Genomic DNA, 27,548 nt, shown 5'->3' with positions numbered 1-27,548 from the left:
TTCTGAAGTTTTACTTTCTTATATCGTTAGATCAAATTTCTATTTTTCCTTCACATTCTTCCTTCTTTTTAAAACTATTCTGAAATGTCTTTTCTTCCACAAATTTTTTCCAATCACATGACAGAAAGGGAAAACATCTACCTCTTCCAAACATTTCCCCTAGAACCCCATTCCTCTTGTAATCCAAACCAGATATTAAAATCAGATTTGTAAAAGCCATCAGTCTTTTGTGTCCCTTGATCACAAGATAAGAGACTATCTTCAAGATAGTCCATGTCAACCTACCAAGCAAAAGAGCCTGAATTTCATAGATCCACTGATAAATGCATCATAAAGTTATTTTATTAATCTTTTGAGAACTTTTAAAACACTTATTATTCTTGGTTCATTATAACTTTCATACCTATATAAATTATAATACCATTTTAATTCTTTCAAAAGACAAAATCATCTAAGTCCACAGCATCAGTAGTTTTAAAGAGGAATATTTCAGTTCGGTAGGAAAGCCATTCAAATATGTAATGGTCTGACTTCTGATCTAGTTAATTTTCCATTATTTTGAAACATTTTAATAGAAGCTAAATGGTCACTCACAAATAATATAACAAACATTTTTCTACCACTGGCGACCTAGATTGGAGAATCTCTCATGTACCTTCTAACTCTGGGATTCATAATTCAGATAAAAGTTGTGATAAATGGGTTTTCCCCTCAAAGACCTCAACTACAGCTACAAAGAATTTGTTTGACCACAGAATATCACTGTGTAATTTTAGTATCCAAGAAAAGGATATGGATTAGATATCACCATCTATCACCTTTCAATAACTGGGCAAAGATTTGATAAAAGATCTGTCACAAAATTTTCTAATTTTATGATGCTCTTAGGTGGTTTCTTTGATGCGTATATTGGGATTGGAGAAATAGAAATGTAAGAGAAAGATAGTAGCATTAATCTATTATTTATATAATTATAGTTATATGTATTATATATAGTTATGTATAATCTTTTTTATATATTATACAATAAAATATATATTTATATAAATATATGATACGTAATACAGCATATATAGTTATATATTATATATGGTTATGTGTGTGTAGTTATATAACTATACATATATAACTATATATATGTAACTATATAACTACATATATATATATAAATAAAACTGTAACAACTCCAAACTTTCTAGTGTAATAGTAGAGGCTCAACAAATGTATGATTAAAGAAAAAGGGTGGCGTGGTGGGGGCAGGGAATAGGGGATAAGAAGAAAAGGAGGGAGGAGAGAAGAGAGGTAAGGAAGAAATTAAGGGAAGCAAGAGAGACAAAAGTTCATCAACTGCTACTGAACACCTACAAGGGAAGGAGCTTTATACGGTATATATTTTTGTCTATTTAGCAGAATATATTTAACTTTACTGATCAAGTACATGGAAATTCTTACCAGTGTGGTCAGTTTTCAGGATCTTCTCTAAACGTCTCACCATGATCCCATTAAGACAGAAGTATACATTCTTTTTAAACCTCATAATACTTTCCTATCTTCCATTACATTACTCTTTATACAGGATTTCTAATTATTTGCTTGTCAGTACCTTCCACAAAATTGTAAGGTATGGAGAGAGTATGTTTCTATTCTTTGTATTTCTAACTTTCAGCAATATAGTGTCTGGCACAGAGAAGATAATAAGTAAAACATGGATGGATGAATGGATCAATGGATGAAGGCTCAACAAATGGATAGAATGAGGTGAATGAGTAAGTGATGGGTTTGCTAAGACATACTTAACTAATAATATAGGTTGACTCATCCACAAAAGGAACTGAACTAAAGTTTAAAATGATCTTAAAGTCTTTGTTGCAGACTAAAGAAGACTTACATTATCCATTGTGATATTCACACAGGTATAATAAATTTGTAAGGGCATGTAGAATACATAGGCAGAAATTTTCAAGTATTTCAAATGATACCTTAAGAATACATACCTGGCAAAACACAGGTTTATGTATATTGGAAAAAAATTGCAACAGCTCCTCTGAATCCCTGTAGTCACTAGGGAGTTTATCTATACAAAGGCACTTAGAATGAATGAGCTCTGCGGCCAATAGATTAACATCCATCCATTGTGCAAACAGAGCTGATGTTCCCAATTGTTTACCCAATAACTCCAATCTAGCCTTTGCAGCAAAGTCCTTTTTCATGTATTCCACAAATCCATAGCCTTTGGAATGGCCAGTAACTTCACTGTAGACTAGAAAACATCTCTCGATATTTCCATAAGTGCGAACAAGTTCTTCAAACTCTTCTAATGTAAAAGAAGTGGGCAAGTTGGTAATACACAGCAAAGCATCTGTTGGCTGGAGCTGAACAATTAAGTCCTTTCCTCGAAAAGAATATTGATGAAACATCTGAATTGCACTCTGGGCTTGCTCCCCATTCAGTAAGGTAACAAAAGCTAGAAGATAACAAAATGAAATAATTTTCTAAGCCAGTATTTTCAAATTTTTTGACTCTGACCCACAGTAAGGAATTTATTTTGATCTGTGACTCGGTACACACATACACATTTCTGAAACAGAAGTATCGAGAACTAATACTCCTACCACATGTAATGCACTCTGAAATTTCTATTCTATTTCATGGTGTTTTTTAATACTGACACTAACCACTTAACTAATTTCACGACCAGTGATTCAAATAAAAGTATAGGAATTATATTAGGAGTTGCATGGGGCACCTGGGTGGCTTAGTCAATTGGGTTTCTGCCTTTGGCTCCGGTCATGATCCCAGAGTTCTGGGATCGAGCCCCACGTTAGGCCCCCTACTTGGAGGGGAGTCTGCTTCTCCCTCTGCCCCTCACCCATTAATGCTCTCTTTCTCTCTCTCCCTCTCTCTCGCAAATAAATAAAATTTTTTAAAAAAAGGAGTTCCGCTATAAGATACTACAATGTTCTGTTTTTTATTTTTACACTGTTTTCAAACTACATAAAGATTATATTTTTCCCAACTACATGTTATGCAAAATTTTGTGAAGTCTTAAAATTTTTCTTTCATATTGAAGCACCTAAATTCATATAGCAAATATTAACAGACACAAAGTGAGAAACTGACAGTTATACAATAATACTAAGGGACTTTAACATCTCACTTACATCAGTGGATAGATCATCCAGGCAGAAAATCAATAAGGAAACAGTGTCTTTGAATAACACATTAGAGCAGATGGACTTAACAGATATATACAGAACATTCCATCCAAAACCAACAGAGTGTACATTCTTTTCAAGTTCACATGGAACATTCTCCAGAATAAATCAAGTTTTGATAAATTTAAGAAAACTGAAATCCTATCACATATACTTTCTGATTACAATGGTATAAAACAAGAAATAAATCACAAGAAAAAAATGCAAAAACCCCCCACAAACATGGAAGCTAAATAACATGCTACTAAACAGCCAATGGGTGAATAAAGAAATCAAAGAGGAAATTAAAAAATACATGAAGACAAATGAAAATAAAAGCACAATGATCCAAAATCTTTGGGACACAGCAAAAGCAGTTCTAAGAAGAAGATTTAAAGGGATACAGGCCTACCTCAAAGAACAAGAAAAATCTCAAACCATCTCACCTAACACCTAAAGGAAAAGTAAGATCAAAGCCCAGAGCCAGTAGAAGGAAGAAAATATTAAGATCAGAGCAGAAATAAATTAGGGACTAAAAGAACAATAGAAAAGATCAATGAAACCAAGAGTTGGTTCTTCGAAAAGATAAACAAAATTGTTAAACCTTTAACCAGACTCATCAAGGAAAAAAAAAAAAAGAATACAAATAAAATCAGAAGTAAAAGGGGAATTAACAACCAACACCACAGAAATATGAAAGATTATAAGAGAATACTACAAAAAATTATATGCCAACAAATTGGACAACCTAGAAGAAATGGATAAATTTCTAGAAACCTATCACCTTCTAAAATTCAATCAGGAAGAAACAGAAAATCTGAACAGACCAATTACTAATAACAAAGTTGATTTGGTAACCAAAAACCTCCAACAAACAGAAGTCCAGGACCAGATTGCTTTACAGGTTTATTCTATCTTTCATTTAAGCAAGAATTAATACCAATTGTCCTCAAACAATTTCAAAAAAAAAAAAAAATAGAAGAGGAAGGAAAGCTTCCAAATACATTCTACAAGGCCAATATTACCCTGATACAAAAACCAGAGAGAGACACTATGAGAAAAGAAAATTACAGACCAATATTCCTGGTGAACACAGATGCAAAAGTCCTCAGCAAAATATTAACAAGTGTATTCAGCAATACATTGAAAGGATCATTCACCTAGATCAAGTGGGATTTATTCCAGGGATGCAGGGAGGTTCAATATTCACAGAATCAATCAATGTGATAAACACATTAACAAAACAAAGAATAAAAAAATCATATGATCATCTCAATACATGCAGAAAAGACATTTGACAAAATTCAACATCGTTCATGATAAAAACTCTCAACAACATGTGTTTAGGGGATACCTTAAACTATTTAAGGTCATTCACGAAAAACCCACAGCTAACATCATACTCACTGGTAAAAAAACAAAGCCTTTTTCTCTAAGATTAGAAACAAGACAATAATGTCCATTCTTTTTATTCAATATAGTCCTGCACGTCCTAGCCACAGGAATTAGACAAGAAAAATAAATAAAATTCATCCAAATGGGTAAGGAAGAAGTTAAACTGTCACTATTTGCAGATGACATGATACTATACATAGAAAACACTAAGGATTCCACCAAAAACTATTAGAATAAATGAATTCAGTAAAGCTGCAGGATTCAAAATAATACACAGAAAACAGTTGCCTTTCTGTACACTAATAATGAAGTAGCAGGAAAGAGAAAGAAAACAATCTCACTTATAATTGCACCAAAAAGAATAAAATGCCTAGGAATAAATTTAACCAAGCAGGTAAAAGACCTGTACTCTGAAAACTAGGATAATGATGAAATTGAAGATGGCACAAACAAATGGAAAGATATCCCATGCTCCTGGGCTGGAAGAACCAATACTGTCAAAATGTCCACACTGCCCAAAGCAATCTACAGATTTAATGCAATCTCTAACAAAATACCATCAACATTTTTCACAGAACTAGAACAAATAATCCTAAAATTTATATGGAACCTCAAAGGACCTCAAAAAGCTGAAGCAATCTTGAGAAAGAAGAACAAAGCTGGAAGTATCACAATCCCAGATTTCAAGATCTACTACAAAGCTGTAATAATCAAAACAGTTTGGTACTGGCACAAAAATAGACACATAGATCAATGAAACAGAGCCCCCCCCCCAAATAAACACATACCCATATGGTCAATTAATCTACAACAAAGGAGATAAGAATATATAATGGGAAAGACAGTCTTTTCAACACATGGTGCTGGGAAAACTAGACAGCGACATGCAAAAGAATGAAACTGGATCACTTTCTTACACCATACACAAAATACACTCAAAGTGAAATAAGACCTAAATGTGAGACCTGAACCCATAAAACTCCTAATGGTTGGGAAAAAAAAAAAAAGGCAATGATCTCTTGGACATCACCCTCAGCAACATATATATGGATATGTCTCCTTAGGTAAGGGAAACAAAAGCAAAAATAAGCTACTAAGCCTACACAAAAATAATTTGCCCAGCAAAGGAGAACATCAACAAAACAAAAAGATAACCTAACGAATGGGAGAAGAGGTTTACAAATGATGCATCTGATAAAGGACTGATATCCAAAACATATAAAATTATATCACTCTACACCAAAACAAAACAAACAAACAAAAAAAAAACCCAATCTGATTAAAAAATAGGCAGAGGACCTGAATAGACATTTCTCCAAAGAAGACATCCAGATGGCCTACAGATACATGAAAGATGCTCGACGTCACTCATCGTCAAGGAAATGCACATCAAAGTCACAATGAGATGCTACTTCACACCAGTCAGAATGGCTAGTGTCAAAAAGACAAAGAAATAACAAGGTTTGACGAGGATGAGGAGAAAAGGGAACCCTCGTGCACTGTTGATAGGAATGTAAATTAGTGCAGCCACTGTGGAAAACAGTATGGAGGTTCCTCAAAAAATTAAAAATAGAATTACCATATGATCCAGTAATTCCACTACTGGGTATTTACTCAAAGAAAATAAAAACATTAATTTGAAAAGATATATTCACCCCTGTTTACTGCAGCATTATTGACAACAATGAAGATATGGAAGCAACCCAAGTGTCCATTAATGGATGAATAGATAAAGAAATTATGGTGTATATATACACAACACAATATTACTTGGCCATAAAAAAAGGATGAGACCTTGCCATTTGCAACCACATGGACAGACCTAGAGGGTATAACACTACGTAAAATAAGTCAGAGGAAGACAAATACCCTATGATTTCACTAACGTGTGGAATCTAAAAAACAAATGAATAAACGAAACAAACAACAGGCACCTGACTGGCTCAGTCAGTAGAGTATGTGACTCTTGATCCTGGGGTCATGAGTTTGAGCCCCACGTTGGGCAGAGACTTCACTTAAAAAAACAAAAACAAACAAATACAAGAACAAACTGGTTGCCTGAGGGGAAGTGGGGGGGATGGGTGAAATATATAAAGGGAATGAAGAGGTATGAATTCCAGCTATGAAACAAGTGATGGAGATGAAAAGTACAGCATAGGGAAATACAGTCCATAATACTGAATGTTGTGTGAGGACAGATGGTGACTACACTTACTGCGGTGAGCACTGGCTAATGTATAGAATTGTGAAATCAATATATTGCACACCTAAAAAAAATGAATATAACACTGTATGTTAATTATACTTCAATAAAAAAAACTGAAGGATGCCAAGCCTATAAAATTTATTACAACATCATAACATATAATATTAGAAAATTCTTTATAAAAATAATGTCTCTAGTGACATACATTTTAATGATGTGATTATAATTTAGGATACCAATGTTATCTTCAGAAAATACATGGTGTGAATAGCATTTATATGATTTAATGCTTAAGAATTTCAGAGATTATTTTAAGAATGAAAAGACCAGTGAGCTTGTTTAATAATGCACACATTTAGAATCAAAATGAAACCAGGTGCTTAAAATTGAAATCTTACCTGTTCGCTTATTTCTGTCCACATAACAATACTTTAACTCATAGTCTTGTAATAAATCATGAACTTCCTGAAAGAGACAAAACATGAATTCAAATAAACACACAAATGCAGTTAGTGGATAATCCAGCTGTACTAGCTGTACAACTACAACCACTACCACCACCATCTGCCACGTGAAAAACCTTTCATGGATCTCCATTATTTGTTTAACATAAAGGCATTCCAGGCGCACCAAAGACGACATCAACCTACCTCCCCAAGTATATTTCCCAGTCCAGAACCTGCACATAGATCGTGTTTCTGCTCCATGGGCATTCACTGTTTCACCAGGATGCCATGCACAGTCCTCACTCTGAATCTCTACTCACGCTGGTACCTCGACCTTGCATGGTGCAAAGATACACTGAAGTTCCTACACTTCACCTGAAGTCGCATGCATCTTTTGAAATCCCAGCTCAAATAATCTTCCATGAAGTTTTTTCCAATTTTATTTATTTATTATGATTGAGAGAGAGAGAGAGAGAGCGGGAAAGCAGTTGGGGGGGGCACGGAAGAGAGAGAGGAAGACAGAATCCCAAGCAAGCTCCACGCTCAGCACAGAGCCCAACGCGGGGCTCGATCTCAGCACCCTGAGATCATGACCTGAGCTGAAATCAAGAGCCGGATGCTTAACCAACTGAGCCACCCAGCCACCCCAAGTTTTTTTTCCAATTCTTTTCTGTGGGATAGGACCGCTACCACCTCTATGCTAACAATGGTCATACTTTATTTGTGCCTGTCTTACAGAAATAATACTAAATATTTCTCTTTGTATACTACACATACTGAATTTTTAACAAGTAATACACTTGTAGATACCGTAGTACCAGCAAAGAGAATAAATACAGGTAGACTGCAAACCTAGAGATCCCTGGGTATGAAAACAATAACCACCACCAAGGCACGTGTGTAATTCAATTTACTTCCTCTTGGCTCCCCAGGGGGGGCCTGTTCGTTCTGCTTCCATTATTAATCCAGTCTGAACTCGTTTCTTCCGATATAACTTTCACCCACCTGGGGTCCTAAAAAAGCAGGTTTCTATTCCTAATCATTCCTGTTAAATTGATAATACTTGAGTACAGGAACTATATTTCATAGGGCTGTATATAACCTGTATTGCTTTGCAAATGTTAGGCACTCAAATATACGCTGAAGTGAATACAATTGTTTTGTCATTGAATTGATATTTGGCCTTGGACGATTTACTCATAATACACAACAGATGGAATTATTATTTTCTCAAGGAACTGGACTATCACGTAGGTGGACATTCTGATCCTAGATTGGAAAGTTATAGCCAACTGTTCTATCTTCCGTATGAATAAATTAAACATACACAAGTGCCAGTATGTTAAGTTCCCAATAGAAACTAACTCAATAATAATTCTTATTATAGTTATTATTATAGTTGTTTCATTTAGCTTTCACTTAGTTCCGGAGCACTGAAATCACCCTTTTTTATTAAAAATCAGAAAACCAGGCCTGACGTTGACAGGGCTACCTGACATAAAGTGCATACTCTTGACTCTTGATCTTTGGGTCATGAGTTCAAGCCCCATGTTGGGTGTAGAGATTACTTAAAAATAAAATCTTAAAAAAAAAACCTTTATAGAAAAATAAATAAATAAAAATCAGGAAACCACAAAACAAAATCAACTAACTCACTGAGTGGAGATTCACCAGTCTGGCACCCTTAACCCCTATACCATACTACCATATTCCCCCCAGAATTAACTAAATATAGTATACTACTACTAATAGTTATAAAAACAATATCATTAGTGGCCTAATAAGTGATCATATGGAAATGGAAAATAAATAAGTGGACAGTTACAAGTTGAGACATATTTTCCCTTTTAACACGATGCAACGGGGAAAAGAATGATATAATGGACAAAGTATAAAAACAATGCTGGGTGGAAAAAAAATAATCACCTATGATTAGAAATTAGAGAAAGGTAAAGTTGATAATTTAGTATTCTCTATTAGTAAGTCAATATGAGATATGTTTTAAAATATATGTACTACCAATTTCATAAAATAGGGTTTGATGAATTATACAGTAATGTGATCAATATACAGATTAGCCTACATCTTACTATGGTAGTTTTTTTTTTTTTTTATCTTGCAAGCTTCAGGGTTTCTTTGGACTTGAAGCATACAGTATATTCATTAAGAAGATCGATCTCTCTCAATAGCATAGCACATACATCTTGCCAATCGGCTAATTTAATCCTTACTATAGAGGGTGGCACAGTTGTGTTTGAAGGGATCCAGTGTATGCTTTAAGCGGCACAGACTCTAATCTCTCATTTCACTAGTTAACAGCTGTCAAATGCCAAAGAAAACATGACACTGCTCTTCACATTATCAAGTATCTGTAAACAAATGACATGTTACTCGTTCAGCTGAATCACCTGAGAGAGATCCTGTGTATTCAAAGATGTATTCTGCAACTTAAATTTTTTATTTTTAAAATACCTCTTTCACATGGTAGCTTTTCTATGCATCAGATGTGGGATACAGAATTTGCCAGCTGGGAAACCTTACAAAGCTTCTTGCCAAGATAAAAAAACACACACACAATTATTTTCCTCCATGTCTTGGTTGTTTTGACCCAGGCAAAAGTGGGTCACCCCTCAATTTGAGCCTCAGTAAGTTGGCCAAATTAAAAACTTAAAACCTGAAAGAGAGCCCTAACAACCATTTGCCAGAATTCGACTATGCTCCACCACACAGAACCCGAACAACTGAAATGCTCTCTTTCTATTCCAATCTAGCTTTATGATGTTTCCATTAACTTGCAAGTTAATTTTAAGGAACAAAGTAGCACCTTCTGACCAGGAATAGTTACAAATTTCTTACAGTATGATGAGTTCATCAAAACTTACAGCATCAGACAGCTTTAGCAACCTATTTCCAGACCATGCTCCTTATTACTCCTGTTCCTTTACTGGAATGAAAAGTTTTGCACATAGGAAGTATTTCCTAGGGAGAGAATCGACAGCCGCAATGAAACCCAGCCTTAGTTTTAAACCTGAATCACAGTGTCTTCTAAGTCCTTCTCTGACTTAACTTTTAATTTCTTTTTCCTAAGAAAGGCTTTCACAGATTAAAGCACTCTACTTTCAAATTCCACTTTTTTTGGGGGAAAAAAAGAAATATTTTTACTAATTGTCCTTGAAAGTTTTAAGTGATTTGGAAATATGAAAAGATTATCTGCAACGTATTAAGTTATGAGGCATAATGATGAAATAAGCACCCAGGAACTCACCACCAAACCTAAAGACTAGAACGTCAGCGGCACTGTCCCACTGACTTCTGCATTCCTTTGCTGTCCGTCCCGTCACTTTCCCCCACGGCTGGAGTTCCTAACGTAGATATGCATTCCCAAACAATATGTTGATTCGTTTTACCTGGTTCTGAGCTTTAGAGAAATGGTATGTTATTTTTAATCTTCTGTGCCTTGCCTTTTTATTTATTTTGGTGCCTTGCTTTTTAAACTCAATAGTATGTTCCAAAAATTCACTCATGTTCCACCTGGCCATTCATTTAATTCACCTCGGTTTGATATCCTCTGTTTGATATCCTACACCTATAGTATGATTTATGTATCCATTTTTCTACCAGTGAATATTTGGTTTGTTTCTAGATCGTTTTGCTACTTACTTTTAAACTACTATCACATTCTTATAATTTTACGTATTTCCTGGTGTTCACGTACAAGTCTCTGCATGAATGGAATTTCTGGGCTGCACACATACAGATGATCGTCTTTGTAAGAAAGTGCCAACTTGTTTGCTGGAATGGTTTTAGCAGTTTACATTCCCATCAAGAGTATATGACAGTCCCACTGATACATAACGGAACCATGCTTGGTGTTACCAGATACTTAAGTTTTGTCAGTTTAGTTAATATAAAATGGTACCTCACTGTGATCTTAATTTGCATTCCCTTGACTAGTAAAGGTAGGGCATTGTGATGGTTAGTTTCATGTCAACTTGGCTGTAGTATCCAGTTATTTAATTAAACATTAATCCAAGTGTTGCTGTGAAGGACTCTGTGCATGTGGTTAGTATCTACAGTTTCCTTTATGTAAAAGAGACAGCCTTACATAATGTAAGTGGCCCTCATCTAACCAGCTGAAGGCCTTAAGAGCAAAAACTGAAGTTTCCGGAGAAGAAATCCTACCTCAAGATGGTAGTGTCAACACATGCCTGACTTTCTAGACTGCTGGTATACCTGACAGATTCTGGACTTACCAGTTCCCACAATCAATAGTTCTATGTATATCTGAATATAATATAAATAGATGTTAATATAAATATTACATATAATCCCTTTCTTTGAAGAACTCTGATACAGGCATCTTTTCATGATTATTTGCCATTTATTTCCCTTTCTGGAAAACACTCATTTGATGGCCATTTTTCTATTGTATTCGTCTTTCCTTTTATTGATTTGTAGGAGTCTTTTTTCTTTTTTAAATATATTCTGCATACTAATTCTTTGTTGGGACCTGTATTATAAATATACTCCCCTACTATGTGGTCTGTCATTTTATTTGTGTTTTTCCGGTGAAGAGAAATTTGTCATTTTAATGAAGCCAAATTTATAATTCTTTCCTTTACCATTGGTGTTTTGTGTGCCTGGAGAAATCCTTTCTTACCCAAGTCATAAAGACATTCTGTGTTCTTCTACTTATCGGTTTTGAGTCAGTTAGCCATATTATGCTAGCCACAATTTCCAGTACAAACGTGAATGGAAGTAATGCCAGCATTATTCCTAATCCCAGGGGTAAAGTTTTCACTGTGTCGCCATTGAATACAATTACTTTGGTTTTTCTAGATAATCTTCAAATTTGAGGAAGTTCTTTTCTAACCCTGCTTGCTGTGAGTTTTTATTAGGAATGGGTGTTAAATTTTATCGAATGCATTTTCTGCATCAATTGAGATGCCTTCAGTCCCATCTTCATGCCGGTCACCTCCAAATTCTTACTTCCACCTTCAAATCTCTCTTCTAGGCTCCAAACCTACATATGCTATTGCTTGCTCGGAACTGCGTTTGCAAATTCTGCACCAGGTAATACTTTTCTTTTTTCTTTTCTTTTCTTTCTTTCTTTTTTTTTTTTTTTTTGGCTAAATGCAGGGCCTATCATATAGAATCTTTCATGATATTAGCTGAGTAAATGTGATGTCAGTTTTAACTTGGGTAAATTTTTAACAGATTTCAGTGTAACTGCTTTGTTGGAAAGTTCATTTGACAAACTTTTTGCCAGGGGAACATTCTGACTTTGTCTTAAAAAAAATTAATAAATTATCAGCTTTTTTTTAGCAGAATAATAATCATTATTTACTGAGTGCTCACTTTATTCTAGGCACATTATAGACATTATCTCCAATCCTATTTAGCCCAAATGAGCTGGATTTTATTATCCAAATTTTGTTTATTTATTTATTTGGAAAAATTGGGAGGGGGAAGAGAGGGAGGAAGAGAGAATCTTAAGTAGGTTCCATGCCCAGCACGGAGCACAACACAGGGCTCAATCTCACAACCCTGAAGTCATGACCTGAGCCGAAATCAAGAGTCGGATGCTTAACCAACTGAGCCAACCCAGGTGCCCCTATTACCCAGATTTTAAAGATGAGGACAGTGAGGCCTGGGAAAGTATAGCGATTTGCAGCATAGATAGTATGTGATGGATTTGGTACTCGAACCCAGTTAACAGACTCCAGAGCAAACACAGTGAACTACTATACTGTATTGTATCTTAAGTGTCAGCACTACAAAAATAAAGTCTATGAAATATTCATTCCCATCACATTCCTAAAGCTTTACTGCATCATCGACCTCCTAACCTTGGAATGAGGATCAGGCCAAGAACAAGGTTTGAAAGATAGAAACCAAACCAACACAGTTTTACTTTCTGACAGCTAGAAATCAGATTGCATAGCTCCCTTGTTTAAATATTTCAATGGATCCTCATTTCCCTTAAAATAAAATCTGAACTCCCTAACATGGCTTATAAACTTTTAATCATCCTCACATGGCCTTTCTTCAGAGCTTGCACATATTTAGGGCAGGGAAAGGAGGCACATAGCAGACCGCAAGCTCTTTGGTGTCTTCTTATGAGGGTATTTTTTTTTTAACTTAAATTCAATTACTCAACTTATAGTACATCATTAGTTTCAGATGTAGTGTTCAATAATTTATAAGTTGAGTATAATATCCAGTGCTCATCACATCACGTGCCCTCCTTAATGCCCATCACCCAATTACCCCATCCCCTCCAGCAACCCTCAGTTTGTTTCCTATAGTTAAGAGTCTCTCATGGTTTTTCTCCCTCTCTGATGACTTCCCATTCTGTTTTCCCTCCCTTCCCCTGCAGTCCTCTTCCCTGTTTATGTTCCACATATGAGTAAAACCATATGATAATTGTCTTTCTCTGATTGACTTACTTCACTCAGCATAATAGCCTCCAGCTCCATCCATGTCAATGTATATGGTAAGTAGGCATCTTTTCTGATGGTTGAGTAATATTCCATTGTGTGTGTGTGCATGCGTGCATGTGTGTGTGTATACACATCTTTATCCATTCATCTGTCGATGGACATCTCAGCTCTTTCCACGGTTTGGCTACTGTGGACATTGATGCTATGAACATTGGGGTGCAGGTGCCCCTTCGGATAACTACATTTTTATCTTTCAGTACATTAAAAGGATTATTCACCATGACCAAGTGGGATTTATTCCTGGGCTGCAAGGATGGTTCAACATTCGCAAATCAATCAATATGATACATCACATTAATTAAAGAAAGGACAAGAACCATATGATCCTCTCAATAGATGGAGAAAAAGCATTTGACAAAATACAGCACACTTTCTTGATTAAAACTCTCCACAGTGTAGGAATAGAGGGAACATACCTCAATATCATAAAAGCCATCTATAAAAAGCCCACAGTGAATATCATTCTCAACGGGGAGAAACTGAGAGAGCTTTTCCCCTAAGGTCAGAAACATGACAGGGATGCCCACTCTCACCTCTGCTGTTCAACATAGTACTTGAAATCCTAGCCTCAGCAATCAGACAACAAAAAGAAATAAAAAGCATTCAAATTGGCAAAGAAGAAGTCAAACTCTCACTTTTCGCAGATGACATGATACTTTATGTGGAAAACCCAAAAGACTCCACCCCAAAATTGCTAGAACTCATACAGGAATTCAGGAAAATGGGAGGATATAAAATCAATGCACAGAAATCAGCTGCATTTCTATACACCAAAAATGAGACAGAAGAAAGAGAAATTAAGCAATCGATCCCATTTACAACTACACTCAAACTGTAAGATACCTAGGAATACTTACAAAGGAAATCAAGGAAGACACAAAGAAATGGAAAAACATTCCATGCTCATGGATTGGAAGAATAAATAGTTAAAATGTCTATGCTACCCAGAGCAATCTACACATTCAATGCAATCCCTATCAAAATACCATCAACATTTTTCACAGAGCTAAAACAAATAATCCTAAAATCTGTATGAAACCAGAAAAGACCCCAAATAGCCAGAGGAATGTTGAAAAGGAAAAGCAAAGCTGGTGGCATCACAATGCCAGACTTAAAGCTATGTTACAAAGCTGTAATCATCAAGACAGAATGGTACTAGCACAGAAACAGACACATGGATCAATGGAACAAAATAGAGAACCCAGAAATGGACCCTCAACTCTATGGTCAACTAATTTTTGAGGGTACTTCTACTGGATCAGGGCCCCACCCTTTGGACCTTTTTCTTTAACTTCAATTACTTCCACAGGAGCCCCATCTCCAAATATGACCACACTGGGGGTTAGGTCTTCAACATATGAATCTGGAGGAAAACAAACATTCAGTCCACAACAGGTGCCTTCATGAAAAGGCTGATTCTAGGGCTGGAGCACAGAAAGTGCAAAATAAGTCACATCTAATGTTTAAAAACAAAGTACTCAGCAAATGATGGGGACATGTCACAAGGACATCAGACCCTTCCATAAGTGTGTGCTGGAACTGATGACTTGTTTCCAATGAATTGGAATGGGAAAAGAGGTATCTTTACAGGAGTGATGGAGCAGACATCACCTTAAGCAAATGACCAAGGTTAACATCATTGGTAGTAAGTCACGTTTCCATTGAAATGATGTGATCAGAAGTGTACTTCACCTCTGTGGAATTCTTACCGAAAGTCCATAACCCGAATCTCTCATGAGAAAAACATCATACAAACCCAAATTGAGAGGCATTCTAAAAGATATCTGACCCAAACTGTCAAGGTCACATAAAACAAGGAAAGACTGGGGCACCTGGGTGACTCAGTCAGTTAAGGGTCTGACTCTTGATTTCAGCTCAGATCATGATCTCAGGGTCATGGGATTGAGCCTCGTGTCAGGCTCCACACTCAGCACAGAGTCTGCTTGTCCCTCTCCTTCTGCTCCTTCCCCCATGCTTGTGTCATGGGATTGAGCCTCGTGTCAGGCTCCACACTCAGCACAGAGTCTGCTTGTCCCTCTCCTTCTGCTCCTTCCCCCATGCTTGTGCATGCTCTCGCTCTTAAATAAATAAATAAATAAATAAATAAATAAACCCTTACAAAAAAGAACAAGGAAAGACTGAGAAATTGGTGGAGAATAGGGACTAAGGGTACATAATGACTGAGTGCCATGCGGCACCCTGAACTGGATCTTGGAACAGAAAAAGGACGTTAAGTGAGAAAACTAATGAAATCCAAAGTGTGAAGTTCAGTTGATAATAATGTACTAATATTAATGTCTTAGTCCTGATTATGTACCTTGGGTATTTAAGACATAACATGACTGGAAACTGGGTAAAGAATATATGGGAGGGGTGCCTGGGTGGCACAGCGGTTAAACGTCTGCCTTCGGCTCAGGGCGTGATCCCGGCGATCTGGGATCGAGCCCCACATCAGGCTCTTCTGCTATGAGCCTGCTTCTTCCTCTCCCACTCCCCCTGCTTGTGTTCCCTCTCTCGCTGGCTGTCTCTATCTCTGTCGAATAAATAAATAAAATCTTAAAAAAAAAAAAAAAAAAGATACTAATTCCAAAAAAAAAAAAAAAAAAGAATATATGGGAACTCTTTGTGCTATCTTTGCAGTTTTTTCTTTAAATCTAAAAATAAAAGAATTTAAAAGAGGACATAGGAGCCAGCTTGAAGAAGCTCCCACTGCCCAAATCTAAAACAATTTAAGCATGAAAATAAGTAATCATATTAATGAAGTATAACTCATTGAGCAACATAGGAATCTGTGAGCCTTTTTTAAAATAAATTAGTAAATAAATTGAACACTTGAAAGGGGACAGAATATTTACACAGTCTTAATTAAAGTATCCCCCTTTAAAATCCTTACTAGTTACAAAGGTAAAAAACTTTGCATGGAGAAGCCTGGCAGATACCACTTTAATAAAAATCAAGCAAAATGATCAAAGTTAACTTTATCAACAATGGGCCAAAATCTAAAACGTGCACTGCCCTGTGATAATCCTGCCAAGGATACTTAACTTGAATCTAATCGTGGAAAAACATCAGCAACCCCAAATTGAAGGACAGTCTACAAAATAAGTGGCCTATCATCTTCAAAGGGATCAAGGTCATAAAAGTCAGGCAAAGACTAAGGACTTAATCCAGACTAAAGAAGATTAAAAAGACACAACTAAGTGCAATACATAATTCTGAACTGGATCCTTTCACTATGAAAGACCTTCATGGGACAACTAGCAAAACTTAAATGTGATCCAAGGATTAGGTGGCAGGTATTCTGACTTTGATGGTAGTGATGTGTCTATGCTAGACAATGTCCAAATTTGTACAATAAAGCACTCAGGGTGGTAAAGCGCCATGTCAGCATTCACTCTCAAACAGTTCAGGGGGAAAAAAGTTCTTTGTATTGTACTTTTCTGTAAGTTCATCTCAAAATTTAAAACTTCCCAGATTCATATGTTCTTGTTTATCGCCATTTCCTTTATTCTAGATTAGGCTGTAAAAAGTCCACAGGGTTGAAAGTCAGAGTCATGGAGGCTAATCTGGAATCAAAAGCAGTTAAACTCGTGGCAATAGAAAATACAAAGTCCAGGAAATAAAAGCAAGCAGGGAGCTAAGAGCAGATAATCACAGTAGCGGGTTGAGGGGGAAAGATATAAAACCCAGTTGGTTGGGGCACAAAGGGTGTGACGGGGTACCGCAAGGCGGTAGGATGCGAGGCAAAGTTGACACAGGCACCAACAGATTCGATGAATTCTAATGCTACTTCGGCACTCCGGTGGTAACACACATGTAACAGAAAGCTTCAAACAAAATGTACAAGCACAGGGAAGTGAGAACTAAGCTCACACACCTAAAGCTAATGACAGTAAATAAGCACAAAATGCATAAAAAACAAGTTTGGGGGCTCACAATGAGCTAGGGACTCAGAAATCCAACAAAAGTGAGAAACTTTTTTTCTTATCGGTAAATACTTATTGTGAAGAACACTGGACAGCACATCAGTCTTCCCATGTTTTAAAGAGAGACAACTTTGGACGTTCAGTAAACGTTAGGGGGAAATAATACACTGCAATCCCTTGTAAACCTCTGTGCCGGGCACAGTGCCTAAAAATATCAGTTGGTGCTGCTGGGTGACCAGAGAACAATGAGCTTTCACATCAAACACGAGGCAACACAGTTGACTTTTTTAAGAAAGAAAATTAGGGAGCCTGATTTATATTTTTGCCCGATGGAGGATCACCCCCACCTTTGCATAAATGTGGCCCACAACAGTTTCCGATGAAAACTCTTCAAGCAGCAGCTCTGGATCTGCTCAAGTGATCTGTGCTCAGGTGATCCAATTACATTCGTCTGGAAAGGCACTTCTCAACGTGGGCCTGACTTCCCCAGTGCGATCAGGCGTAAGTTACAAGAGATCCATAATCCCTTGAAATTACATGCAAATCACTGTGTGTCTATGAATATCGGTGCTCTCCTGGAGGGAGGGTTTATGGCTTCCAACCTATTCATAAGCCATAAACAGTCACCTGAATTACTATAAGTAGTGGGGTAACATCACTGCCAAAAAAAGCCAGCACAACCCTACAATGCAAAATTTGTTCATTTTACAAATCAATCCTGAGGGTTTCAGTGTGTCAAACATATTAATAGAAGTCTAACATTTTAGAACAAAGTAGGCGGGTCGTTCCTTTCTGTTTTAAATTTCCCTTGGAACAATGTGTCAGGTTCTAGGTGAAGTATTTGTGATACAAAGGTAAATGTTACACAATCCCTGTCCTTTGAAACACATTACAATGTGTGCAAAGGAGAATTGCAATTATAATATAGCATAGGATAAGAATATGAGCTTTGGAATCAAACCGACATTAGTCTTGTCCAAGCTCTACTGCTAATTAGTTGAATGACCTTGCACAAACTTCTTGGCATTAATTTTGCATCTGTTTCCCTATCAGTAAAATGGGAATGAGAAATTCCGATCTTACAGTCTTGAGGATTAAGTACAATGTAAACAAATGTAAACAAAATACAACACACAGCATCTGGCAATAATAGGTACCCAATGAACAAAATTTGTTATCATTGTTATGGATATCCAGAGGAAAGAGAAATTTGTTCTGGCAGAGGGATTACAGGAAGATCTCAATTAGACAACCATGCTCCTGTTTTAAGAGATACCATGTCAAAATGGCAGTGGTGTGTTTCCAGGGGAAAACAAGTAAGACTGTGAGGAAATTTGGACTCATATCCTAAAAACTAGTGGTTTGAAAGAATTGAACTTGTAAGTTAAAAATCAATACCACAAATTCTCTGTGTTATGGGAAGAGAGAAGTTAAATCAAGAAATCAAAATTTCAGGGAAATTAATTTTATATATTCAGTATAAATAAGATATTTATAACAAAGCTGTCTGAAGATGAAGCAGAATAGCTTACCAGGCAGTGATGTCTTTGAAAGTAAAGGTGTTAAGTGTGCAAGGTTTCATGTGTCGCGAACTCTAAATTAGATTTACATAGTAAGCAGAAGAGTTAGATAAAATGTCTTCTACCACCCCTTCCAATACTGAGATCTTATGTTGTTGTTTTTTTTTTAATCAAAATTCTGTATTAGGATACTATTGGTTGGTAGTAACGTAAGACCCAACTTGAAATCCATGAAATAAAAAGAATTTAGTGGCTTGTATAACTATGAAATCCAGAGGTAAGTTTCAGATATAGTTTGATCAGGACTCCAGTCCAGCTTGTCTAATTTTTTTCCCTTCAGGTCAGTCTTCCTTTAGACGTCTGCTCTGTCCTCAGACTGCCAGCTGCAGTCAGGGCAATATGTCTCTGTACTCGTATCCAGTGGCAAGAAAGAGAATTCCCTACCTTAACAAGCAAACAAAAGTCCTAAGCTTCTTACTATATTGGGTTGAAACAATCACTATGGCCAAGAGACTCTGACATACTGACTGGCTTAGGGCCAGGTTATTGCCCATACTTTATCCAATTCTAATGTCAAAAGAGGAGAACCCTGTTTGTTGGTTTATGTCACCCAAACAGATGAGGGTAATCTCTATCCCACTGACCCAACCCATAGAAGTTGGTAAATAACGAGGGAGGAGTAGAGCCTCAAAGGAAAAATCTGGGTGCTATTAGGAAAGACAAGAGAAAGAAAGGAGACTGGGTAGGTGACAGCATTGGGTTCTCGGCAAGAAACATATGGCATACTCAAAAACTAAGTAACTGGAGAGAGTTTTTTTTTAAAGATACTACCTACAAAGGCTTTTAAAAAGCCTATGGTTAGCAATAGTCCCCTATAACCCCTAAGCCTAAGGAGGCAAGGCAATGATGACAACAACCCTGAGAGCTTAATTGCTTAGAGAGCCCCATTGGAAAGAACTGTGACCTTTGAAAGAGGAAACAGCAACCCAAGGTATCCAGGCAGAAAGGGAGCGCGGTGAATAAATGCTCCAATCTATTTCTCTTCCACCCTTTGATCTCCCACTGGCGGCTCTGGCCAAATGCAACCTAGAAACCAGAGGTGGAGAGAGCCTTTTTAGCGCACTCCACAGTAAGATAAGCCTCCCAGGACACAGAGCAGGTGAGAAGGATGGAGACAGATCTGGAGGAACAAAGGAAAGACATTCAGCACAGCAACTAAGGACAATCCTCTGCAGACAACTATAAGCCAAAATATACAGACTAGTGTTCTGACTTTCCCACTTTTCACTTCTTACCCCTCACAGAGCATATCGTCCCCTTAGAGTAAGGCAATTACCTCCCTAAGCCAACAAAATACAAACAGAGCCAAGGTTTCAGATAAGCGATTATAGAACATTTAAATTCATAGATCATTTTGTTTTCTTTATCTACATTTTAATATTCCTGGGGTGCCTGCGTGCCTCAGTCGGTTAAGCGTCTGCCTTTAGCTCAGGTCACGATCTCGGAGTCCCAGGATCAAGCCCTGTATCTGCTTCTCCCTCTGCCCCTCACCCTGCTCGAGCTCGTTCATGCTCCTCCCCTCTCTCTTGCTCTCAAATAAAGAAAATCTTTAAAAAAAATAACATTCCTTTACTTGCCTGTTTCAGCTGGTCTAAGGAGAGCTAAGCATGAAACTTTCTGCCCACAAATAAGAAACGGGCTCTGGTAGCCCCTAGGGACAGCCAGCCCTATGGTAGGGGGTACGTGCAAACACAAGCAGTAAGAGGCGAAACTCAGGGGGTCAGAGGGGTTCCTTTCAGCAACAGCCTTCCATCGGAGAGGATTTGTTGCTTCCCTGATGTTCAGAATCTTGTTTATTTAAAGAGTAATTGTCTTAGGGGCACCTGGGTGGCTCAGTCGTTAAGCGTCTGCCTTCAGCTCAGGGCGTGATCCTGGTGTTATGGGATCGAGCCCCGCAACAGGCTCCTCCACTGGGAGCCTGCTTCTTCCTCTCCCACTCCCCCTGGTTGTGTTCCCTCTCTCTCAGGCTGTCTCTATCTCTGTCAAATAAATAAATAAAATCTTTTTTTTTTTTTAAAGAGTAATTGTCTTAAATACAGCTCTTTCTTGAGCGCTGCCATAAGGCACAGGTGCACCCATCAATGATTTGAAGCCGGGAGCATCTCTGTTCCTGCATAAAGCTCGTTAGACGTTATTGTATTATTTAGAGTTCAGCTTAAATTTCAGAAACACCATAGCTTAAATCATGTTAAAACGCAAACCAACAGCACTAAATACCATCTACCATATTCTTCTATGGGAAAACATGGTATGACTCCAAAAAAGAATTTATAAGCATAACCTATTCATTACTTGGGAAATGGTCTATAAACCACCTGAGACTTCTTTGGACTGTGGTAACACACGGCACTGTGATGCTGGGCACAAAGCACTGCTCTTCGTGGCAACGTTTTCAGATCAGAGAACAAGCCTTGCTGAAACACTTTTCAAGAATTCCTGCCAAGACTAGAAACTTATCGAGCCAGTGGCGACCCAGAAAGCTAGATGTTCCTCTAGCAGCTTTCAATGTCCTTGTTACACTGGGAATAGAATAAAACATGCAGAAAAGGGGTACGACTCATCATGAAATTCTGATTAACTGCATTAGAAAATGATAGCTGTTAAGTCGTGCAAACTACGAAAAGTAACTTTTGGAAGTAAGCAAAATGGCATTCTTGATAAGAAAAAGAATAATTTCAAAATAAAAAACATCCCAGTATTATCAGGAAAAAGTGAACAACAGCCCAATACAAAACGAGGCAGGAATTACTGAATATAGTATTAGAGAAACCAAATAATGTACTTTTAAAAAATCTCACAGTTAAAAAAAATGTACATGAGAAAATTCTACTGGTTTTTGACCAGTATGAAAGAAAAACAGGAATAGGTATATTTTAAAAAGAAAATCAACTGGAGTTTTCTACATTAGGTGGTTTGTTATTCTAAAAAGTACTCAGTTGATAATACTATGCTTTCGAATGGACGTCTGTGAATTAACCATCAAGCTTCTCAATTAACTATTATAATAGAGTACTTTGCAATGAAAGCTAATAATGCCCAGAGTGAGACAAGAGAAAGTTTCTTCTATTACAGATCCTGGCTGTTAGCCCTAAGCACTTTACATTTTCTCTTAATTACACAAGAAAATCTCCTTCAGATTCTAAAATAAACACAAGAACAAAACACATGTACACGTACCCAACATGTTAGGAAAAAAGTGAATTCAAGTAACATAGGGAGTTAATGCCACTGTCTTCTCCATTTTGAAACCCCAGTAACAACTCTATTGAAACATAACAAGGTGAACCAACAAATATAAAAATGTACAGGAAGGGCGATAAAAACCACATATGAGGACATCACCTTAAATCGAATTTCTAAGTTCAGAGCCGCAAAAGACTATTCACACGCGCACATTCACAATGACTCTTCTGAATAAGAACCAGTGTTCTCGACATTATGATTGTTCACTGTAATTATAATTACTACAAATGTTATTCATGATAAATTACTATAATTACATACCAAAACATAAACCAAGACATGACTATAAATATCCAAATCACAGAGGCCTGAGGTATTTGGGGGTCTAAGTAGCTTGAGAAAACTAGAAGACTCAGAAGAACATGTAGGACTCAGAAGAAATGAGACTGCAAACGTAGGCAGGGGCCAAGTCACAAAAAGCCTAGAGTCTTAGATTTCTATCCTATTATGTCATGCTTTTCAAACCGAGGTCTGAGGACTCCCTGGTAATAAAGGAGTACGGAAAACCAGAGGATAAATAGATGCATCTTCCATAAGTGTCAAGTTTATTAAAAAAAAAATCTGGAGGACAGGGAAACAAGTTTAAGTCACCGTTTTTACATTAAATCCAAGTTTACTAATAGAATATAAAATTAATAAGAATGTTTCAGTCAGAACATGACGTTTCAAAGCAATTTCATTCTTGGGGTAGGCTAATTGAGCCTCACTATTCCTTACAATTTGAGGAAAAGAGATATGTTGAGGGACATTTGAGGAAGAGTTTGAGAAGCAGTGCTGGGAACGTAGAGCCAAACCTTTCTTCCTTTCTTTCTTTTTTTGCAGGAGAGTGATGTGATTGGATTTGTGCCTTGGGGGAGTTTTCTCAGGGGAAGCAGTAAGCAGGATGGGCTAAAACGTAAGACACAGGACAGTGATGAGCGTAGATGATAAACGAAAAGTTGTAACAGGGCAAGAGATGAAAAGGCACATGAACCAGAGCTGAGACTATGAAAACACAAAGGGCTAGGAGGATTCGAGAAAGCGTAGAAGGCCAACCAGACAGCACCTGACAGCGCAGTAACTATTAAATGAGGCCGTTTTTAAGAGCTGTTTTTACCAAAAGTTACAATTTGAGTAAAATTTATAAAAATCACGTTTAATAAAGGAAACACCCAAGTTTTAAAAATGTTTAAAGAATATTATTGGGCTCCTACTAATCTGTTACCAATGGAACTTTTCTAGAGACATCACTATACCACTTGAGAACTAAAGTTAGGAATGGCCTCAATCCTTCATGTAATATTCTAGCATAAATGAATGAATGAACCTACAGAGTCTTCTAGAAAAGAACAGGAATTTGATATTTAAAATATCTGATTACTTAACAACTGAACAAAGAGTAGTAACTTTGTCTTAAATCATGTTAATTATTTCACAAGGAATAAATAGGTAGTTTAGCCAAGTAATAAATGCTAAAAGGCACAACATAAAATTCAAGTTAAACCCTCATTTCTAAGTTGACAGTAAAATGCAGCCACTAAGAAAGACATCAGAATTAGACATTAGAATTGTGAAGGGAAATAAAAGATAAAATATAAAAAATCCTTGCAAAATGTATTTATGAAACTATTAGAAGTTAGAGTAGATTAAGTATACATTAATTTTATTCAACCAATAAAATAGCAATGCTCAGTCTAATTAATCTAAAGACTGTCTTTTAATTGCCTTTAAAAATTAGCATACTTTGGTCTCTTCTACTTACTTAACACAGACCACGTAGTTATGATTGTGAGCAGAAAACTAGCAAAGATACAAGTACAGGAGATGACAGAAAAAACACTACTCAAATGTTATCTTTGCACTGATATGTTTAGATTTTAAAACTACACATCAGAAATATTAAAAACAATGTTTTATAATATAAATCATAGGAAAAAATGCTAGAACAAGTCTAGAAACTAATCTCTAGATCCTAACAACTTTTCTTTGCTCTTAGATGCAATTCAATTCTCAAAAAAATATGGCATAAGAATTTAACTTAACATAAAAATTTAAGATACTTTACTTGGCAGTAGAAGACTCATCTAGACATGTAGGTCTTATACCAATTTTATTCAATAGCTTATGCTTGCTACCTTACAGAAAATCCTAAGATTTAGGGCAAACATAAATTCATAGCAGAGAAAGGATATCTCAAAAACAGAAATCAGTATAATTCTCATAAAACCTCCATCCATCACTAATGTCAAGTAATTAAAACTGTTCCTTTTTTTAGACCCTTTGATATTTTTTCATGTCTCTTAATAAGGGAAATGAGAAAGATACCAACAGCAAAACAAGGATACAGCCAACTATCTAGAATGTTGTGTCTAAATATTTTTAGAATGCAAGGAAATATAACAAAAATAGGCGACACTCCAAAAATAAGACACTTCTCCATCTCGCTTTTCCTAGATTATCTATACACAGAGCTGCTGTTCCTTCAATTTTTTTTCTTTTTAATGCCACCTCTCTCTTTCTAAGCCCCCTTGCTGTCTTCTATTTTTATGGGTAGGAGAAATTTGCTTCTATGAAATCAGTCCATTGCAGGTGTTCTTATAGGTAGCATCACAAAATATTACCTGACAGATGGGAAGAGGACACTAATGGAAAGAGCCGACAGAGGAATGAGATACACTGCATTGACAGACTTCTTTACATCGCTTTTGCAAACAAAATGGCCCCTCATGCATATAGATTATAAGGTTATATGCTCTCATTTATGGTAAGATCTAATTGCATAATAATGAGGCATTGTTCTCATTATTTTATGGGTCTTATGGAAGAACTGTCCTGCAATAATTGCTAGCCCACTTGCAATTCCCTGTATCCTGTTACAGGAGGAACTACATAAATAGGCCCAAATCTGCCACTATCAGGACAGCCCACTCTCCCCCATCGCAACAAAATACATAAATTCTCAAGCTATTTATGAAATATACATGAACATCTAGACAATTAAGAAACCCTGAAGTACAAAGACATGGTCTCTCTCTTTTCCTTTTTTTTTTTTTTTTTTTGTGGTGAAACAAAAATACATATGTATACATAGGCACAAGAAAAGGGAGAAGGATAATATCTCACATTTAACAATGGCTGTCTAATGAGAAATACGGAAATACTTCCTTGCCATTGGGGACAACATGGACGGACCTGCAGGGTATTCTGCTAAGTGAAATAAATCAGACTGAAAAAAACAAATACCATACGATTTCACTTATACATGGTATCTAAAAAACAAAAGAACAAACAAAACAGAAACAGACTCAGACACAAGAGAACTGGTGGTTGCCAGAAAGGAGAAGGATGGGGGTGGGGGGGATGGGTGAAACAGGTGAAGGAGATTAAGAGGCACAAACTTCCAGTTATAAAAAAAGTAAATAACGGGCACGGGAAGTACACCATCGGGAAACTAGTCAATAACATTGTAATAACTTCGTATGGTGACAGATGGTAACATGGTGGTTAGCAACGCCTAACGTTTGGAATTGTCCACTATGTCGAACACCTGAAACTAATATAACATTGTGTATCAACTACACTTCAAGTAAAAAGAGGGAAAAAAAAGAAATACAGGTGATTTCTATTCTTCCCCTTTGTGCTGCTCTGTATTTTCTCGCTTTTCTGCAATGAGCAAGTAGACTATGGCAATCGAGGCGAGGCGAAGTTTCTAATCTTGAAGCAACAGTTACCACTTAATCTGGATCAAAGACACAAAGTAGCCTATCTTTAAGCCTCGAGTCACTGAGTAACAAATCCTTCAGTAGTTGGCATGGCAGAGGCGGCAGCAAGGTTCCCCAAAGCTCAGCGTTAAACTCTCCATTTCGGGGCCTTGGTAAACTGGGGGGACAAGAGTCCTTCCATACAAACTTGGGCAAGTGCTTCTGCAACAGCAAAACTCACTTCCAGCTTTCCCATGACCCCGCCCCCCATGGCACACCCAAGCCCGGAGGACCCCGGAGGACCCTCCACCCCTCTCAAGGCACTGAAAACTTGGCCCCCAAAAACTGTGCTCCACGGCTCACCTCCACTCTCCTTCGCTTACTTTCCCCTACTACTCCCGCAACCCCTTCTCCTCCCCCGCCACACGCGAGGGCCACAGGGGAAGAAAAGAACGGGGCAGGCTAACGACAGTCTCCCCGGATTCCCGTGACCTTGGACCAGCCGCTTCGCCTCTCAGAGCCTCAGTTTCCCAATCTGCCACCCTCGCAGGGGGACCGCAGGCTCAGAAACCTTTGCAAAAGCGGCAGACAGTTCTAACTCCGCACCGACCCCCCTCGTCCTCTCGACCGTTCCAAGGCGCCGGGCATGAGCCTGGATGCCTCGGGGCAGCTTCCCACCGGAGCCCTGCCCCGATGCCCCCGGGACGGGTCGCCTCCCAGCGCTGTCTTCGTACCTGGCAGTTGCTGTCCTGGGGCAGGTTTTTCACCAGGATTTTCCTGCGGTTGCTCAGCTCCCGGTGCATCCGCTGCAGCCGCGCGGCGACCTCCTCGGGGTGCAGCGCGCTGGGCGCGGGGCCCCGGGCGTCCTCGCTCGCGCCAGCGGAGGGGCCAGGCCCTCGCGGCCCCGACCCCGACCCCAGCCCCGGCCCCGCCGCGCCGCCCAGGCCCGCGCCCCCCTCGCCGCCGCCGCCTCCCGCCGCCGCCATCTTCCCGGGCGCCCCGCGGCTGCGGACTCCTCCGGAGGCTCGAGGGGAAGCGGAGAGAGAAAGCGGGAGGAGGCCCGGGCGGGGGCGAGGCGGGCAGAGGCCGCAGAGAGGGCCCGGCCGTGGGGGGGAGGGAGGCGGCGCCGCAGCCAGCAGCCGGCGGGCGGGAGAGGAAACCTGAGCGCCGAGGAGGAGCCCGAGAACCACCTCGCGGGAACCTCCCCCTCGGGCCCCGGCCCCCGCGCACGGGCGGCGCCCATCCCTCCCGCCCGCCCCACCGGTGGGGCCCGGGCGCCGCCACCCGGACACCTGTGCGGCCGCGGGCGGACCGGCTCCCCTCCCCGCAAGGCCTTAGACGAACGCCCGGGCCTGGGCTCCGGGGATGCGGCTCC

The 27,548-nt window shown here is 38.3% G+C and overlaps 1 protein-coding gene across 2 annotated transcripts in view; it reads right to left on the bottom strand.

Moving 5' to 3' along the window:
• Nucleotides 1-27,313, bottom strand: part of RAVER2 (ribonucleoprotein, PTB binding 2) — a 94,155-nt gene extending 66,842 nt beyond the window's left edge. Inside the window, exons 1-3 of one of the 2 annotated variants that reach the window (XM_087865966.1) lie at nucleotides 26,908-27,313; nucleotides 7,194-7,260; nucleotides 1,995-2,464 (exon numbers count right to left, since the gene is read on the bottom strand). In XM_087865966.1, the coding sequence (XP_087722092.1) occupies nucleotides 1,995-2,464; nucleotides 7,194-7,260; nucleotides 26,908-27,159 (789 nt within the window). In that variant the 5' untranslated portion in view covers nucleotides 27,160-27,313. The remainder of the gene's footprint in view (nucleotides 1-1,994; nucleotides 2,465-7,193; nucleotides 7,261-26,907) is intronic. The other variant, XM_045802149.2, reaches the window with a different exon arrangement.
• Between the last annotated feature and the right edge of the window lie 235 nt (nucleotides 27,314-27,548).

This window comes from Ursus americanus, chromosome 12 (assembly GCF_024610735.1).
Source record: "Ursus americanus isolate L20-20 chromosome 12, mUrsAme1.1.p, whole genome shotgun sequence".
In the NCBI taxonomy this organism is placed as follows: domain Eukaryota; kingdom Metazoa; phylum Chordata; class Mammalia; order Carnivora; family Ursidae; genus Ursus; species Ursus americanus.
This window is presented reverse-complemented; position numbering and strand designations above follow the sequence as displayed.